Here is a 16,548-nt window from a genome sequence, read left to right on the forward strand (position 1 = left end):
ATTAATCACATTTGAAATAATTTCTTGTTAAGCTTTTGGTCTTGCTGAACATAGTTTGTTCAGGTTTAAGGTCGTGATTTACTTCATAGTGAGGGATGCTAAAACTTTATTCAGTCATTTTTGCCCTGCTCTCCATTGCATTAGTTTGTTTCTGATTTATTTTGTTGTGGTTTTGTTCTGTTTTTTTTAAGGAGGATAGTATAGTTTTGTGTATAGGCTGTGCACACTAGTTGGAACTCCTCAACATTAGCTGGGAAAGGGAGTTTTCTTTCTCTTAGGTAGAGAGTAGGGCAAATAAAGGACTCTGTTTTAAGAGTCCTTTTCACATTGTAGAGGATTCACTAAGGTTCCCATGGCTTAAGCTGGACTTCATTGTGAGATCATGAGAACTGAAGTTGGTAACTTCAACTGAAGAGGTAACTTTTTAATTGTACAAGATGTTTAAGGGTGAAAAAGTGGAACAAATACTCTAAACTTGTGCTTTCTCTCTGCATCTTCCAGTTATCTAAATTTGTTTCTAATAATAATAATAAAAACCCCTAGCCTTTTCTTTGACATAATGACACATTTTATCAAAAATGCTTGTATTATAAACATATGTTCAGAATTGAGTAGTTAGGGTACTTGGCTCAAAGCATTTTTATGATGCTAAATGACTCTCCTTTGGAGTGAAAGTCAATTGCTCCAGTCCAGCCAAACATCAAAATGCTTTCAGATTTTTTTGACACAAATTTCCTTTGAACTACCAACTGTGGATCTGAAAATTTTGTATTTATCACTGTTCAGATTTCTAAATGCATAGCCTGAAAAAGCCCTCCTTAATATGGGTAGCTTAACTCTATAAGCTGCTGGAAGAAGAAATGCCCAAGAAAGATGTTTTTAAAAAAAAGCATAAAGAAGAAATGCCATGAATGTTACATGTTTTTAGCCAGTTGAACTGGCATTGATTGTATATGCTGGTGGTGAGTCTTGGTCTAGTTCCTGATAGTGCTAATCCATATGACTTCAGATAATCAACTTTTAACATTATTACTTTTTTCTTGCCAGCAAAACTTTTAATCTTCTGATTTTCTAACTCCTGCATCAAATTGGATATTGTGCAAGTGTATATTGGAAGTGTTTGCTTAGAATCTGTTGAGTTCTACTGGTTTTAGGTTTTTAAATTTCCAGTCCATTATTACAAATATTCTTCACTTCCTCTGTGGAATATTTAGTAGAAGAAATAATGGTGTCATGCATGTATGTGTTTGGTAATGATGGACACTTGAGTAAAACCTGGCCTAGTAAATTATGCTGGTTTGCTAAATTAGACACAAAAGTGGTTTGCCTGGTAACTTAAAACAATAAAAAAGCCAAAGCCCCCAAAACCACAATAAAACAACCACCCACCCCTGCTTCTGTCCTTCCTAGGTGTCAACAGTGTTTTGGGTACTTGAAAAATAAGTGTGCATTGACATCCTGAGTAGTCGGTGGTTGTACTCTTTGGTGTCTGAGACAAGAACATAAGTGACTATCTGAAGGAGAATTTTATTTTTATAATTATTTAGGCAGAGATAAATACAGCTTTTGCATATCTGTGCTATCAGTGTTGTGTGGTTTTTTTTTTTTTTAATGTGATAGCTAAGGATAACTACTGAAAGGGCAGTTTTGATATATAGCTCCTATTGAAGGGCAAGCAGTGTTCAGTGTGGTTTTAGTGCTGCTGATAATACTTGAGGGAGGCAGTGAAGGTTGGCACATCTGTGAGCTTCCTTAGGGCTTCTGTTGCCAGGCAGCTCACCAAGAGCCTTGTTTACAGCAGCAAAACACTGAATTTAAAGTTCAGATATATTAGAATATGATAGTAAGGAGTTTCAGTGTTCTACCTCGTGAGCTGTGTGTGCATGTTGGCTTTATTTTGCATGAGCTTTTCCTAATGCTTATTCTTACATCCCTCTTCTGTTTTATAGTGGTTCTCTAACATGAACAGGAGATGTTCTATAAAATATTGCTAAAAGCAAGTACATTGCATATAACCCCTCAGCTCTTAGTAAGATTTTGCTTTCAGTTTCTTCACTTGCCAAGCTGTAGCATCACACTGTAAGCAACTAAATATCAAAAGCAATAGGTGATGAAGGTAATTTTTCAAAAGCAGTTAAAATTTTTTCCAGTCGTATATACATATCTTCTAAAATATTTAGAAATAAAAATCTCAATTTCATTATATAATCACATTCCAGAGCTAAGGACTGGCATGTAACTTGCTAAAGTACACAAAATGAAGGATTATAACACGAACCAAATGAGAGGTACAAGTGGAGGCACCACGTATTCTGATACTTTGCCATGTTTCATGTTAATCAGGCTATTAAAAATATAACAGCTAACTAGCTTTATAAATCAGTTCTGCAAATAGAAGTCTGTGAAGGGTAGAACTGGCATTTCCAACCATTGTCTACTTGTGACAATAAGCTTACAAATTTCTCTGAAGCCTGGGTTGACCTTTCAAACCTGTTTTTTGGTGCAAGGTATGTGTCTGGGTAAAGAAGATTTTTTTTGCTTTTCATAAATAGATTTAAAACTTTTGCCAATTAATAATTTATTATAATCTTTATTAATAGGTTCAGAAAATTCTGAATCCAAAGGTTTAACTGGTTATCTAAAAGCTGTGTAGTAGTGTGTGGCTACTAATGAAGCTTAAAGCTGTTTTGTACTTAGAGTGCAGATTAATAGCAAGAAGTGTGATGTTGCTGTGACCAAAAAAAAACCCCAAACAGGCAACTAGACAGCTGGCTGAGTCCATACCTCAGTGAGCAAAAAGGACCCAACTGTCCTGGGAAGACTTGGGATAGTCACTGCTTTATAGAGCTGATGCCTGAGGTCAGTCCACAGTTAGATGAGGAGTAATTTGCTTTTAAGAATTAATCTTCAGAACATACTTGAGTGTGACTTGCTGAGGTGGTAGAAATCAATACTGCTTCTAAGAAGCAGGACAGGAACTGTGTATCCAGATGACTGGTGTATCCAGTGTTCAGGTGTTGTTATACACACCTCATGGGTTACCTTAACCCTAAGAAGCGGCCTCTTAATGCTCTGCTCTATGAAGTTCTTCCTCTTTAAACTCAACATCTTGCATTGCTTCAGTTCTAGCACTTTTTTCTTTTTTTTTTTAATTTTTTTCCTCTTCTCTTCTTCCTGGTAATGTGTCCCCAATCCCTGTTTTCTCCTAGCCTTCAAGATGGTCAGCAAGGCCAGCAGCCCTCCTCCCAGGTCAGAGTGCAATCCCGCCCCCCTTCCCAGGCCGCTGTGCTCAGCGCCTCCTTGCTGGTGAGAAATGGGAGTGTCCACTTAGAAGCCTCACATGCCACTGCATCTGCTGTAGGCAGTTTGCACCATGAACTTGGTATGCAGGCCTTATGTAACCTTGGTGACATGGAAGTGTTAATACAGCAGATGTGTGGGTAATAATGTGGTGACAATCCTCATGCTCTCAGGAGTTTTGTTTCTGAATCTTAGAGGTGTGCTTGCTGGAAGGCCTTAATTGCTGGTAAATTCCTTGCCTTCCATGCTCTGACAAATGCAGGGTGGGAAGGAAACACTTGAAGGATGCATGGATACAAGTAGTGATGTTGATGCATAGATAGAAGTAGCCATGGTGTGAGTTTTCATGAGTTTAGCAATGTAACGTGTCATGCATACGTTTTTGGGGTTTTTTTGCATTCTCACAGGTTAGTAGGGCAGAGATTGATACCAGTTTTGAGGTTCCTGGATCCTGAAAAACTTCTTGTTGTGGTCCCCAGGAATTCTTCATTGGTTTTAGCTGAGTCTCTGCTTAGCTGCTGTATAAAAAGAGATCCTTGTGCAAATGAGTGCTTTGCTCCTCATCAACACCTTAATCTAGGAGTTTCAGTCTGGAAGAAAATCTGGACCTTTTCTTATAGGAAATGCCATCAAATCATGGAGCCTTATGATGCCCAGTGATTCTTCATGGTCCAGTTTATGTAGTATTCTTAACTATTTATTAACTTTTATGTTGCTAGGGAGAGGGAAGTTCAGATGGTCATAGTAAGTTACTGACCTCCTGCCACACAGTGATGTCTGCTTTGGAAAAATTCCTGGCAGGGATCTGTGCAGCTCTCTATACATGGACTGAATTACTTATGATTTCAGCATTAATGGGGATTTCTTCTTTTAATTATTAAAGTGGGCATCTTTATAACAGACAGTTAGTAATGACTGTATTTTGAACAGCTGTCAGCTGTAATAAAAGTGCAGGTTAACTCCCAACACTGACCTAACATTTGTTTCAGACCATGGTGTAACATGGTCTAAAAGATAAGTGAACTGTCATATGCCACTGGTGTGGAAGACTTCAAGAGTTGTCAGGCTGTGGGACTACTTCAGTTTGGCTAACAAGTTGACATTCTTCTCTCTAGCTGCAGTATAAGGAAAAAATTAATATAAAATTGAAAAAACCCTTGACATGAGCTGAGGTTTACAGTTGTGGTAAATACAGACAGTCTACTTATCAAATATTATTATTTTTTTTTTGGAGTCTGTGGCTCTACTGGTTTCGAGATGATAGAAAAGTCAAGACATATCTTGATGCATGTGTGTATCTCTGAACTATAAAAGCTTATTACATTAAACTACTGATTTCTGTTTATTTAATTTGGAGTCGTTTCTTTTTGAAAAAAGTTCTGGAACATAACTCTAAAGGATGCTGGTTATATCTGTCCAAGATTTAATGTTTAGATTTATTCTTAAAGCCACCATTATTGAATTTGAGGGATTTGGTTTCTGTTGCCCAAAACAATACAATCACGTTTCATAGAATACAAGATTTAATAACTTAAAATACTGTGTTGTAGTAGAAACCAAAGTGGATCATTTAAGAAAAGCAGGGTTCCTCTCAGACTTCATGGAAAGGCACATTCATTTCAGCTGGTGTGTGTTGGAGTTTTCAGAAATCTATGTAGCTAACTGTGTACTGCACTTGAGTGTTATTAGGCAGCACATTCTCTTTGAGAGGCATCAACTTCTAGGATCTGCTCAGTTAAAAAATAAAATTGATGTATAATACAGGGATTCATTCCAGGTTTGAAGCTCTGGGCATCTGTTTAAAAGCTTTCCCTGTGTGAAAGTAGCTATTATAGGCAAGATCTATTCTCATTATTTTAGGAAAATGGAATTCTCTAGTTTGTGTAGCAGGCTTTGTGTGACATACTGGTTTTTGTTTGAGTAGGATACTGGCAGAATGGTGCAGGTTCACATATGCACGGTTACTTTAGCAGGTCTGACAAGAAAGGAAAAGTATCTTTCCTTATAGCTGGTACATTGTTGGTTTGTTGGGTTTTTTGTGAGTTTTTTTCCTTTGTTTTTTGGTTGGTTTGGTTTTTGTTTGTTTCTTTTTAATGGAGGGTGATGTGGTTTGGGGATTGTTTTTCAATCCTCAGTCAGGGATAAAGTATCACTGGTGTTCTCTTTCCCTGAAGTCTAGGGCTTTTGATTTTGCTCTGTGTTCCCTAAATACCCTACAGTGAAAGATGACCCTGTTAGTTTGTGTCAGGCTGTGTATGATTTGGGGAAGAGAAGTAGTTTTTTCGTGAGCTTTTATTCTGATGCCTCCATTGCTTTGATCAGCAATATGACCAATTCTTTGTCACTGTGGGAATTGCCTTAACTGCCCAGGGCAGAAAAAACACTGGCAAGAGTAGCAGGGCATGTGGAAAAAGAACAACCTTATCTACAGCAGCTGCAGATAAAAGGGACAAAGGCAGTAGGTGGGTGTTTTACTGTTCAGTGCATATAAGAATTTCTTTTATTACTGACATTCTAGTAGCATCCTCCAGCTCTACTGCAAAACAAACTGGGCATGTGCTAATTTAAATTAAAAGCCACAACACTTAGGCCTATTTTTTTTTTCTTCTTTGTGCATTGATCATGTAGTGTCTGTTTTCTGCTTTCCTTCCATTTGTGTTGATGTCAACTTGCATCTCTTTAAGAGGCACAATTTTAATTTTTCTGTTTCCTTTAAAGATTTGTGTCTGTTAACTTGATTCTGGTGCCTTATTTTACAAAGAATGGGCCTTACTACACATAGGCTCTGTTCAGTCTGGTGACTGCCCAGTCAGCTTTATTCTGCTGAGAGGAAGGCAAGGCATACCTTAAGGCATTATCTTCAGTCTTCCAGTTTCAAAGTAGATTTTTATCAATTGTGTTGTTGTTTTTTGAGGGGCAAAGAACTTGAAAGAGTGGAAAGTGAGCTTAATGTAGAGCAATAAACATGAGGTAAATCTTAGGAGGAATGCAGGGCAGAAAGGTGGCAGACCAAATGCCATGGTTGTAGTCAGGATTAATGTCATATGAATACAGAAAGTGGCAAAACACAGGTATATCACAACTGAAGTGACTGACAGTCTACAGGACCAGTGTGGCAGTACTGGTGCCTTTTATTGTTGCTAAGACCTTGAGATTCTTGAAACATGTAGCTAATGAGTTGGATTTTTCAATCCTTTCAGCAAAAGCAGTTGGTATTACGATTTGTAAAGTGATTGGGAATCCCAAGTACTGAATTACTAGAGGAGATCCCAGGTTCTGTAACTGGACTGAAGTAACAGCCTCTTGGCTTCATCTAGAAGATGTGGTCTAGTTTGGTGTTCTGTTTTGGTATTGTCTTTGTGGTGGTGTGTTTGGGGTTTTTTGGGGTTGTTTTTTTGTTGTGTTTTTGTTTTTGTTTTTTTGAGGAGCATTGGTTTTGTGATTAAAGGGACCTGGTCATCTGGAGCTTTACAGTATAGTGGCACTGCTAGGTTGGACTTCTGGTTTTATCACTTACATGCAAGTGGTAATCTTTCAGAGTTATTGAACTAATTTGAAGCAGATCAAAACTTTTATCTAAATATACACTGATCACTTACTTGATTAAAAACAGTGTAGAATCCTCAGGTATCCTCAATACCTTTTTACAATGAAGTACATTTAGTCTGCTTGAGATAGATGGGGAAGTATGTTCAAAGGTGTAAGTACAAAGTAAATACTGACTTTCCATTATTCCTACTGAAAATATCCCTCTTGTAGTCTTGAATTCTGTATAAATAAGTTGCTCTTTTTACCAATGTTATAAATAAATAAAAAATTAACTGCTCTGAAATGTTCCAACTGAAAACTTACAAGTCTTCATACTGCAAATAAAGGCACAATTTTGATACTTGGGAACAGAAGCTCCTTGCATGGTGCAGAGAACTTCAATTCTGATGCCTTTGGTTTTGCTGACTAGGATTTAAAAAGTATTATCATGTGAAACACTGTTAGCAATCTTCAGAACTAGTTGATAAGAGGTTTAAAACAAAGTCATATTTCTTAGGTGGAAAATTAGGAAATGTGCTGTAAGTAACTTGGCTGAGGAAACCATGGGAGTACCAAGTCATCTCCCTGGTTTCATCTGTGGAAGCTCATCCACCTGCTGCTTTCATGAATTCCTGTAATTCTGGGAACATCAGTTTGTTCAGTGTGAGCTGTTACATGGTTGTCTCTGGACTTGGCAATGAGGAATTTTTTTGTCTTTTTGAAAACATTTGTAGGAACTTGTTTCAAAGGACATCTGTCTTTTCCTCTCTTTGGGCCAGAACAAAGATGCATTTGGATTTGTGTGCCTAGTAGCAGTGATTTGGTTTTGTTGGTTTCTGTAATCTGTTGAAATAGAAGATTGTTTGGGTGACTTTATTTGCCAAGAACTTACAACACTCTCTGAGAGCAGGAGAAGTTAGAATCAAATGTCTTATCAGCCCTATTTCTTGATTTGAAAAATTACCTTTTGAGTCTGCTATTTGTTCACAACTTGATAAAACTACAGTCCCTAGAGAATGAGAGAAAAAAACCTCTTAAACTTTAGTGTGATGCTGTTGAAAGTATTTCAGAGGATGCCATGAGAGCTGGGAATGAGAGGGAGGGAAAATTACTAGAAAAACTAGAAATGCTGGGTATATCCATGGCCAAAGGTTGGGCTGGATGATATTGAAGGTCTCTTCCAACCAAAGACATTCTGTGATACCTGCTAAATGTTGTGAGTATTGAGATCCTTCATTGGTGTTTGAGTGCTGTGGCTGGAGGTGTGGGTTTGCACAGCCACAAAGTGTTCACTTGATGGGACTTGGGAGCTCAGTTGTAAAATCTGTAGTGGCACCTCAGGGTTTGCATCCTCACCAGCACCTATCATATTTTCAACCTAAGATGAATTGCGGCTGTTCTGGAGAGCCTTTTGGTGAAATAAATGGATAAAAATAAAATTTTAAAATGGGGTGGCTCAGGCAATTTTGTTTTGTTGAGAACCTATGCTTTTTGTGATGGAGAGCTAACTTCCAATGAGGAAAAATAAAAATTTCAAACTAAATATATATATGGGGAGGGAACGGATGTGTGAATTGCCAGTACTGGCAAAACCAGAGTTCATTTTGTAGTCTGTGTGTAAAAACCTGGAATTTAGTGGTTGTTTTCTTCATAGGTCTCTATTGGCCAGGTTTGTTTTACCCCACCACAGCCATGCAGTATTTCCAGCACCCACACAAATGCAGTAAATTTTGACAGATTCAAAGATGAGTGGATTGTGAGGGAAATGTAGGTGTTTTCTGACATGAAGTGTTTTATGCTAAAGTTTTTTCATAGTTTGAGAGCCCTATTGGACATCTGGCTTGACATGTAGCAGCTCAGCTGCGTTTGAAATAAATACCTGTTACATCATCTCAGCCCAAGAAAATGGGAAGTTAGATCTTGCAACTAGTGTGTTCTAATTTCTGTGTCCAAAAATTCATTTCTTTAAAAATCAGAAAGCACAAAACCATGAAGAATTTAACCCAAACTTGATTGTCTCTTGAAAAGCTTCATTGCAGGAAAGATTTATCCATAATAAGTTATGCATAATTTTGTCCTGAGTAGAACCTTAAGTGTGCTGTCTGTACCTTTGTGTTTGCTGTTGTACTTTTATTCTTTTTTTACTGATGCTGTTGAGAAATAACTCTGTGTAGCTGAGGTTATTTAGCAGGTGTAGGGAGGATGATTCCTATTGTGTTGCGTTACTTTAAGTGTTACACTTCAGCAACAAGCTGCCTACAGCATGTATAGCAAGCCAAAGGGTATTTTATAACTCTTGAGTAAAAAGCCAAAACAAGTGAACTTTATACTTGCAGTTCCTTACAAGTGCCTGTAGTGGATGTCATTAAATATTGGACGAGCTGTTGTGTTACTGAGCTCTGACGTGTGCTGCACAAGAACCCCATGTAGTCCCATGTCCTGTCAGTGCTTGGCCTTAGCATGTATGTCCATCCTTTGCACTATGTGTCTCACTGGTCTCAAGTGTCTCCTCTGAGGGCAGAAAGCTTCATGAAGACTATTTTCAATATACCAATGTTTTTTTCCTTACTTTGCTTTTAATTACACATGTTGAGGTTTTTAATGTTTTTAAACACTTCCAAATTGGACTTTGTGGAGCTGAAGAGAAGTGGGATCAGGATCATAGTGTGTTTCTAAAAAAAACCCCAAACAAAACCAACAACAAACAAACTAACAAAAAAACCTCCAAAACCTGCTTCTGTTATAATGTTTTTGATGATAGATTCTTACAGCAAGGGTAAAGAGAGGAAGCTCTGATCTTGGTAGGTTTTTCTCCAGGGTCTGCTCATTATCATGTAACAACAGGAAGAAGAAGTGCTAGGAGATATGCAGCTGAGGTGTAGACAGTTTTTCTTCAGAGTTCCAAAGTGGGATTTTTTGGATATAAGCAGATCTTAATATATTGCATGCTTTGCAGTGTGGCTTAAGAAGGTTTTGGAGCCAGCAAAGATGGAGAAGTTGGCAGAATGCTTCATATGAGATCACAGTTTCAAAATCAGCTTCCTGCCTTCAGAACTGAAATATATTAAACCTGGCCTTTAGGGGAAATTACAGTGCTTATCTCTCTGATCAGCCTGTTGTGGAGAAGGGCACAGTAAAAATACCATATTGTCAGTAAGGTAATTAATCAGTTGAGTTATAATCTTTGGTTACTTTTTTGTTAATAATATTTTTTCGGAATATCTTGGTACTGTTCATTTGAAGTTTTAAATAAGATCTTTAGGAAATTATGGTTAATGAAGGTAACCAGTTACTGCAAATGAGGAGTTAGTTTGCAGCCTTGTGTTCTTACACTGAAGCATTTGCTTCTGGCTTGTAGAACAAACCACTGCCTGTCATTTCCTTTTCCTGCCATTTCCATTTACTAGAGGTGTAACTTCGGAAGCATCTCTGGCTACTTCTTTCATTCTGTGTGTTTCTTTTCAAATAGACATGTGCCTTTCACAGTAATTGTATTCAGCACACTTGAGGAATCTCTGCCTTAGCTGAATGCCATGGTTCTTTAACACTGATAAATGATTGACTTAATGTTGATGTATTTGAGCTGGGAGGGGTGGGTGGGAGCTGGGCATTTCAACTCGTTTACCTGGTTATTCTTTATGGGGAGAAAAAGGAATTGTGCTTCTGTTATGTTAATGGTGACATCTTGAAGTATAAACTCATGATGTAGTATTGCAGTTTACTGTGTATGTCATGTAAAATGGTGTAAAAGAGGATGAAATAACTACTGTCCTGTCTGCACTAGTGACACATTGATGTGTAATCACTTTTTATATTCTGACACTAAATTTAGATCTCTCAGTTGATCTCAGATGAAAGTTAATAAATAGAAACTAGTGCCAGTGGAATGAAATGTTGTGCAATTTTTACCTGCTTTTTACCTTTTCTTTAACAGGTAAGTTCAGTTCTACGCTCTACGAGACAGGGGGCTGCGACATGTCACTTGTCAACTTTGAGCCAGCTGCAAGAAGAGCATCCAACATCTGGTGTGTGTGAAGGCCAGTCAAGAGTGATGATTCTTGTCTTACTGCAACAAATGTCTGATTTTAGATTAAAAGGTTATATTTAGTATGGATGACCAGGAAATCAATATAAAATATTATGACTTTTACTTTGGAAACCTAAGTGATTTTTCCCTAGCAGATGACACAAATTGCATAAATGACCTTTTATACTTAAATAAACCTCAAAATGAAAACTGCTGTTAGCTTAAGCAATAAATGTCCAAACAGGGCAAATGTGGTTTTTCTTGGCTTATAGAAAGTATTTATTTCTTAAAAAACTTAAACTAGGTTTTGGGGAAGTAGATGGCTGTTGACTATAATGACTATAACTTATTTACAAATAAACTTCCAATTACGAAGCAAATGTAAACTGATAAATTTGTTCTTAAGTTCATAGATGGCATGAGACAATACATGGAAGTGTTAACAAACCTCAGGTTCAGACTTGGCTTATGGTTGAAATAGCCAGCTACATACTGGAAAGTTAATCTGCTGTTGGAAAAATGCCCTTTCTTTCTCTGAAAGGACAGGAGGTAGAAGAAAGGAAAACAACCCAAAAACCTCCTGCACCCATCCCCCTGGCCACCCAACAACTTCACTACCTAGAACTGCTCTGAAGCTATTGTGTCACGTTGGTTGCTACCAATTCCCACCACGTGTAGGTGGAATAGCTATTGGAATGATGAAGTAATGAATATAAAAGCTCCCATCTTCAAATCTTCCTTGTGAAAGTGTGCAAGCCCTTTGTAGAGTTGAACTTTGATTAAAGTTCTGTATTCCTTGCACAGAGCTGCCAGTGCCTGCCTTTACTGCTTGCATGTCCCAGAAGCAATGGCTTTGCTGATGGCTGCTGGTATGAATTTAGATGTGCTAATGGAACAAACTGGCCACATCCAAACAGTTGGATCTCAGAGTTAGTACTGGAGTTGCAGTGAAGTAAAACTGATAACAAAGAATGTTTTTATCTTAAGGCAAGGAGCTGAAGCAAAGTTGCATAAATTTGATACAAGTCTTACAGCCATGTGATTTACATGGAAAGCAAACATCCAAAAGCTACCCAAAATTGGGGAAAAAGGCAGTGGTTGGATATGGACTCTCGTACAGTAAGAGAAATTTCTCCTCATCTCTAATGAACGGAAATTGCAAAGTAATTTTGCTCCTCAGCAGAGGTTTAAGTGTATTTAAAGTTAAGTTGTTCAGAAGCTATTTAACATTAAGTAAACCGGTATACTCGTGAAGTTTGTACTATTTTTGGTGGTTATGGGACCTTGATAAAAACAGTATAGAATTCACAAAACCTGTGTGAACACACAGTGGACTCTGAACTCCTTCAGACATGTGTTTAAACATCATATTTGCTGTAGTACAGAACTTACCATAGTACACAAGGCTAAGTGGATACTTTTATTTAGTATATGTGACTGAAGAAAAATATTAAGTATTTTAAGATTTTTGAGGAGTCAAAATAAATTTGGGACACTAGAAAATGAGTGGCCTGTTGAAATAAAATGTAGTTTTATAATATGAAGTCTTTCCCCTGTTCTTGTAGTGACACGGACTCTCACGTATCGAGTTCTACCTCAGTTCGCTTTTATCCACATGATCTAGTAAGTTTTTCTTATTTATTTTTAAAAGCATGCAAAAAATCAGAGGACTTTCTGATTTTATAGTATTGATTGATCATCCGATGTGGTAGTTCTTTGTTCTTAAGAAGGATTTTTGCCTTGGTTTAAATGAGGGTAAAATATTCATTGTTGCGGTGTCTTCACATATGCACACACATTCATCCTTCTGAATAGCACTTTAAATATAAATTGCTTCCTCTGATCTAAAGCATAGTGATTTTCTAAATCCCATGGAAATTGGATGTTCTGAGATACCTTGTAAACGTTTCTGGAGATGACTGGACAACTTGGATAGAGTTTTCCTTCTGTGCATCACTATGATTAGCAGGCAGCAGCAAGAAGTCTTAATTCATATGCAAAGTGGAGGTTCACACTGTTTTGTCCTATTCCTTAGTTTTGTGATTTCAAACCTTTCCTACTCTTGTCAAGTTCAGACATCTCTGTACTCAATTCTGAAGCCTGGTATTGCTGTGTCACGGAAACAGTGCAAATGCTCACAGTTCTCAAGATCATGATTCTTAAGCTAGGAAACCTATGCAAAGTATGTTGAATTACTTAAATACTTAATACAAGTTTTAATACAAATACTTAATACAAGAGGGAAAAAGAAAAATGGATTCAGCATTTGGTAGAGGATCAAGAGACCTCCACTTGCCTGACCATGTTCTAGATCAAGAGTGTGCTCTTCAAACCTGGTGTCTGTACTTCCCACCGTCCTTCTTGAAAATGTAGCCTTCAAAAAAGAGGCTGCATTACCTGTTATGTGCTGTTTTATTTGCCTTTGGGAGTCCCACTGGAGGAAATAATTAAATTTAAGGCAAATTTGTACTTGTAAAAGTGAAATTCATATGATAAATAGAAAATTTTTACTGAATGTTAAAATTAGTGCAATGAATTCTATGTTATGGTGATTGTACCTTTTTCAAAGACCAAGGTTTTATGAAAATTGTCAAAACAGCACCTGTATTTTTGAAATGTCTTTAGAAAGGGAGTATTCTGGCTTGGTTTTTTGAGTACTTTTCTAGGAATGAAGAGCAGACTGAATATAGTTATAGTGATGCTTTAGTGTGGCATGAAAAAAATTATTCATAAATGAATAATCAAATGTTAAACTTCAAGATAATTGTAAAAACAGTAAGCAATAAACCCCTGTAATTTGTACACTTAAATGTGACGTGACTATTTAGATTTTCCCTTTTGCCTTGAAAGATAGCTAAGATTTTTCATTAAATGACATTTTAACCATTCTATTAAGAACAAAGAGCAATGCCTTAAGATGTTTCTTGGCCTGTTGATGGAATTTATAAAGTGGATTAGACAATGCATACATACTGTAAGAACTTCTTAGCCTTCTGGTTACTCTACTTAGATGTCCTATATAGTTGTTAGTATTACTGTGGTTCCAAGAGAACTCTAAAATGTCAAACTAAAAAATAAGGAAGGAATGTAATCAGTTTTAAATAGTATTTGACTAGTTAGGACAGATTGTATTTTTTCTTACATTGTCTCCAGGTTTATTCTGAATTTAGTGAGTTTGAATTTGGTCACTGATGCATGAATAAGCTGCTTTGTCATGTAAAAAAAAAACCAGCATGAGCATGCATGCAGATCAGCAGGTTATAGGAAATGTGCTGTACTTTATTTAAGTTCAGAATCGGGTTATTCCTGTAGTAGGTGTGATTCCTGTTCACATATCAGTTTACTTGTCTTCAAATTTGAAGTTTTCAGGGTAAATGCAATCATGTGCTTGGAGGATGTGTTTGTGTTTCATTTGAAGTGAGCCATTTGCTATAGTGCCAAACACGGTGTTGTAACCATACTGTTCTTACTGCTGGTGCTATTCATTTGCCAGGAGAAGGACAGAAAAAGTCAGTGGAAGCTTCAAAACTGACAGGCTCTAACATTCAGATTCTTATAAGAGAAACTAAATAATTAGTTTTTAGTGGGGTTTTTTCCAAACCAGTTTTCAGTTGAACATAGCAATATAATAACAATGAGCCTTTTTTAAATACTGACTTTCTTTTAGCTTTCTCTTCCTCAGATCAGGTTGAACAGGCTGCTGACCATGGATACAGATCTGCTGGAGCAGCAGGATATAGACCTGAGCCCTGACCTTCAGGACCACATGCAACCTCAAGAGGAAGCAGCTCAAAAAGTCAAGCAGTACTATCGCTTTTGGATCCTGCCAAAGCTCTGGATTAGCATCAATTTTGATAGGTTAACTCTTCTGGCTTTATTTGATAGGTGAGATTCCCATATGTTACTAGAGCACAGGGGTTAAAGATAAAAAATGGTAACTGAACTCTGAGTAACATAGATAAAGTGATCCTTGGAGAACTGGATTTATGTACTCTGAAAGATGAAAGACTAATACAAAATGCAGGGCTTTTTTTAAATAATGAAGGCTGCTCTTCCTTTCTCTCAGGCAGTGCAAAACCTCAGTGTGCCTGACTAGGACAATAACATATTTGAATGATCAAAGAGAGGTTTGTTGCTACCTTTTAAAAATAACAATTAAAAAAATCCAAAACTAATTGAATGGGTCTAGAACTCAAGTTACATTTACAGTATTCCAACAAGTAAACAGAATTTACCTGCTGTTTCCAAGCATTGTTCCACAGGGTCATCTGATACTGAAATGTGTTGTCCATGCTGCATAGGGGAATAAAGCAAAGGTGACACCCCACCCCTAATTACCAGCTTTTGGAGTATATGGAGTATATAGATTTTGGTGATGAATGTCCTTGAGATAAACAATATAATAATGATTCTTGCTGGGCAGAAATACTATTAATTCTGTTGTAAGCACTTCCAAAATTATATGGAATTCTCTTTATTCCACTCGATATGACTTAGCTAAATGAATAGTTGTAGTTTCTTCATTACTAAATATTGAATGACAGATTATACACAGATAAGCTGTCATAATTATATTTTTCACAGGTTTCTATTCATCCCATGTGAGCCTTGAATGTAGATTTGTGTTACAGACAGTGCTTCTGGCTCAGTGTGAGAATTATTTCTGAAGTTATCTGCTGGAGTTATTTTCTGCTGTTGTAAAGGTCAATTCCATAAGATAATAATTGCTCTCAGCTCTCATTGAAATCCTGGTAGCTTTGTTAAAGGACAGTGTGCTGGTACAGTCTGTGTAAGTTCAAGTCTGTTCTTAACTCCTTGGCTGCCAGCAGTGTGACTCTTGTTAACTTCTGACTGTAACTGTTCCCTTGCAGCTTGTTTTAGACACAGTTACCTTATAATTATCTTTTTTTCTTTTTTTTTTCTTTTTTTCTCTTCTCTCCCTCTAATACAGGAATCGTGAGATCCTTGAAAACGTGTTAGCTGTCATCCTAGCTATTCTAGTTGCATTTCTGGGCTCTGTGCTACTTATAGAGGGCTTTTTCAAGGATATTTGGGTCTTCCAATTCTGCCTGGTAATAGCCAGTTGTCAGTACTCACTGCTGAAGGTATTTTAATTTCTATCTTCACTTACTACAAACAACAGAAATAAATTTGGTTGGGTCATGCAGGCTAGTTTAGAACTTTAAGGAAAAAAATGCATGTTAAAGAAAATGAGTAAAGTTTGGCTTCAGGGAAAGTTTGATAGATGGGTGTGCAAAGTCACTTCCCTGGAATGGTTCTGCACATGTTTGTCAACCAACCTTTTATTTGTTGTTCTTGTGTACTTTTTCATTTCCCAAAGATGAGACTGTTCTTACTGGTTGCAAACAGTCTACAGTCTAAACTTGAAGTTTGTCTTGGTTGTTTGTTGCTGGGTTTTTTTTTCAGTGGGTGCACCTCAGTGCATTTATTTTTAGCAATTGTATCCAAGTGTTTTTTTAATCAGAATCCTGTATTTTATTGGACAATTGTCAATGGTATGTTTTGTAATTAAAGGATTATTTTTTTTACTTCCTTATGATTAGACCATTAGAGTGGAAATTCTAAATTTAAGTCTAACATGTTTGTGTTCAAAAACGTTTTTAAAATGAGGATGTTTTTTAAAACTTGGGTTATCCACTCTGAACAGATTTTATGGTTTAATATGTTGTACT

The 16,548-nt window shown here is 37.0% G+C and overlaps 1 protein-coding gene across 1 annotated transcript in view; it reads left to right on the plus strand.

Annotated features, from left to right (window-relative positions):
* Positions 1–16,548, plus strand: part of PCNX1 (pecanex 1) — a 70,438-nt gene that overhangs the window by 14,426 nt on the left and 39,464 nt on the right. The window contains exons 5-9 of the mRNA XM_030451799.1: positions 3,210–3,382; positions 10,763–10,853; positions 12,421–12,478; positions 14,523–14,740; positions 15,807–15,960. Coding sequence (XP_030307659.1) covers positions 3,210–3,382; positions 10,763–10,853; positions 12,421–12,478; positions 14,523–14,740; positions 15,807–15,960 — 694 coding nt within the window. The remainder of the gene's footprint in view (positions 1–3,209; positions 3,383–10,762; positions 10,854–12,420; positions 12,479–14,522; positions 14,741–15,806; positions 15,961–16,548) is intronic.

The sequence above is a fragment of the Calypte anna genome, chromosome 5A, assembly GCF_003957555.1.
Source record: "Calypte anna isolate BGI_N300 chromosome 5A, bCalAnn1_v1.p, whole genome shotgun sequence".
Classification (NCBI taxonomy): domain Eukaryota; kingdom Metazoa; phylum Chordata; class Aves; order Apodiformes; family Trochilidae; genus Calypte; species Calypte anna.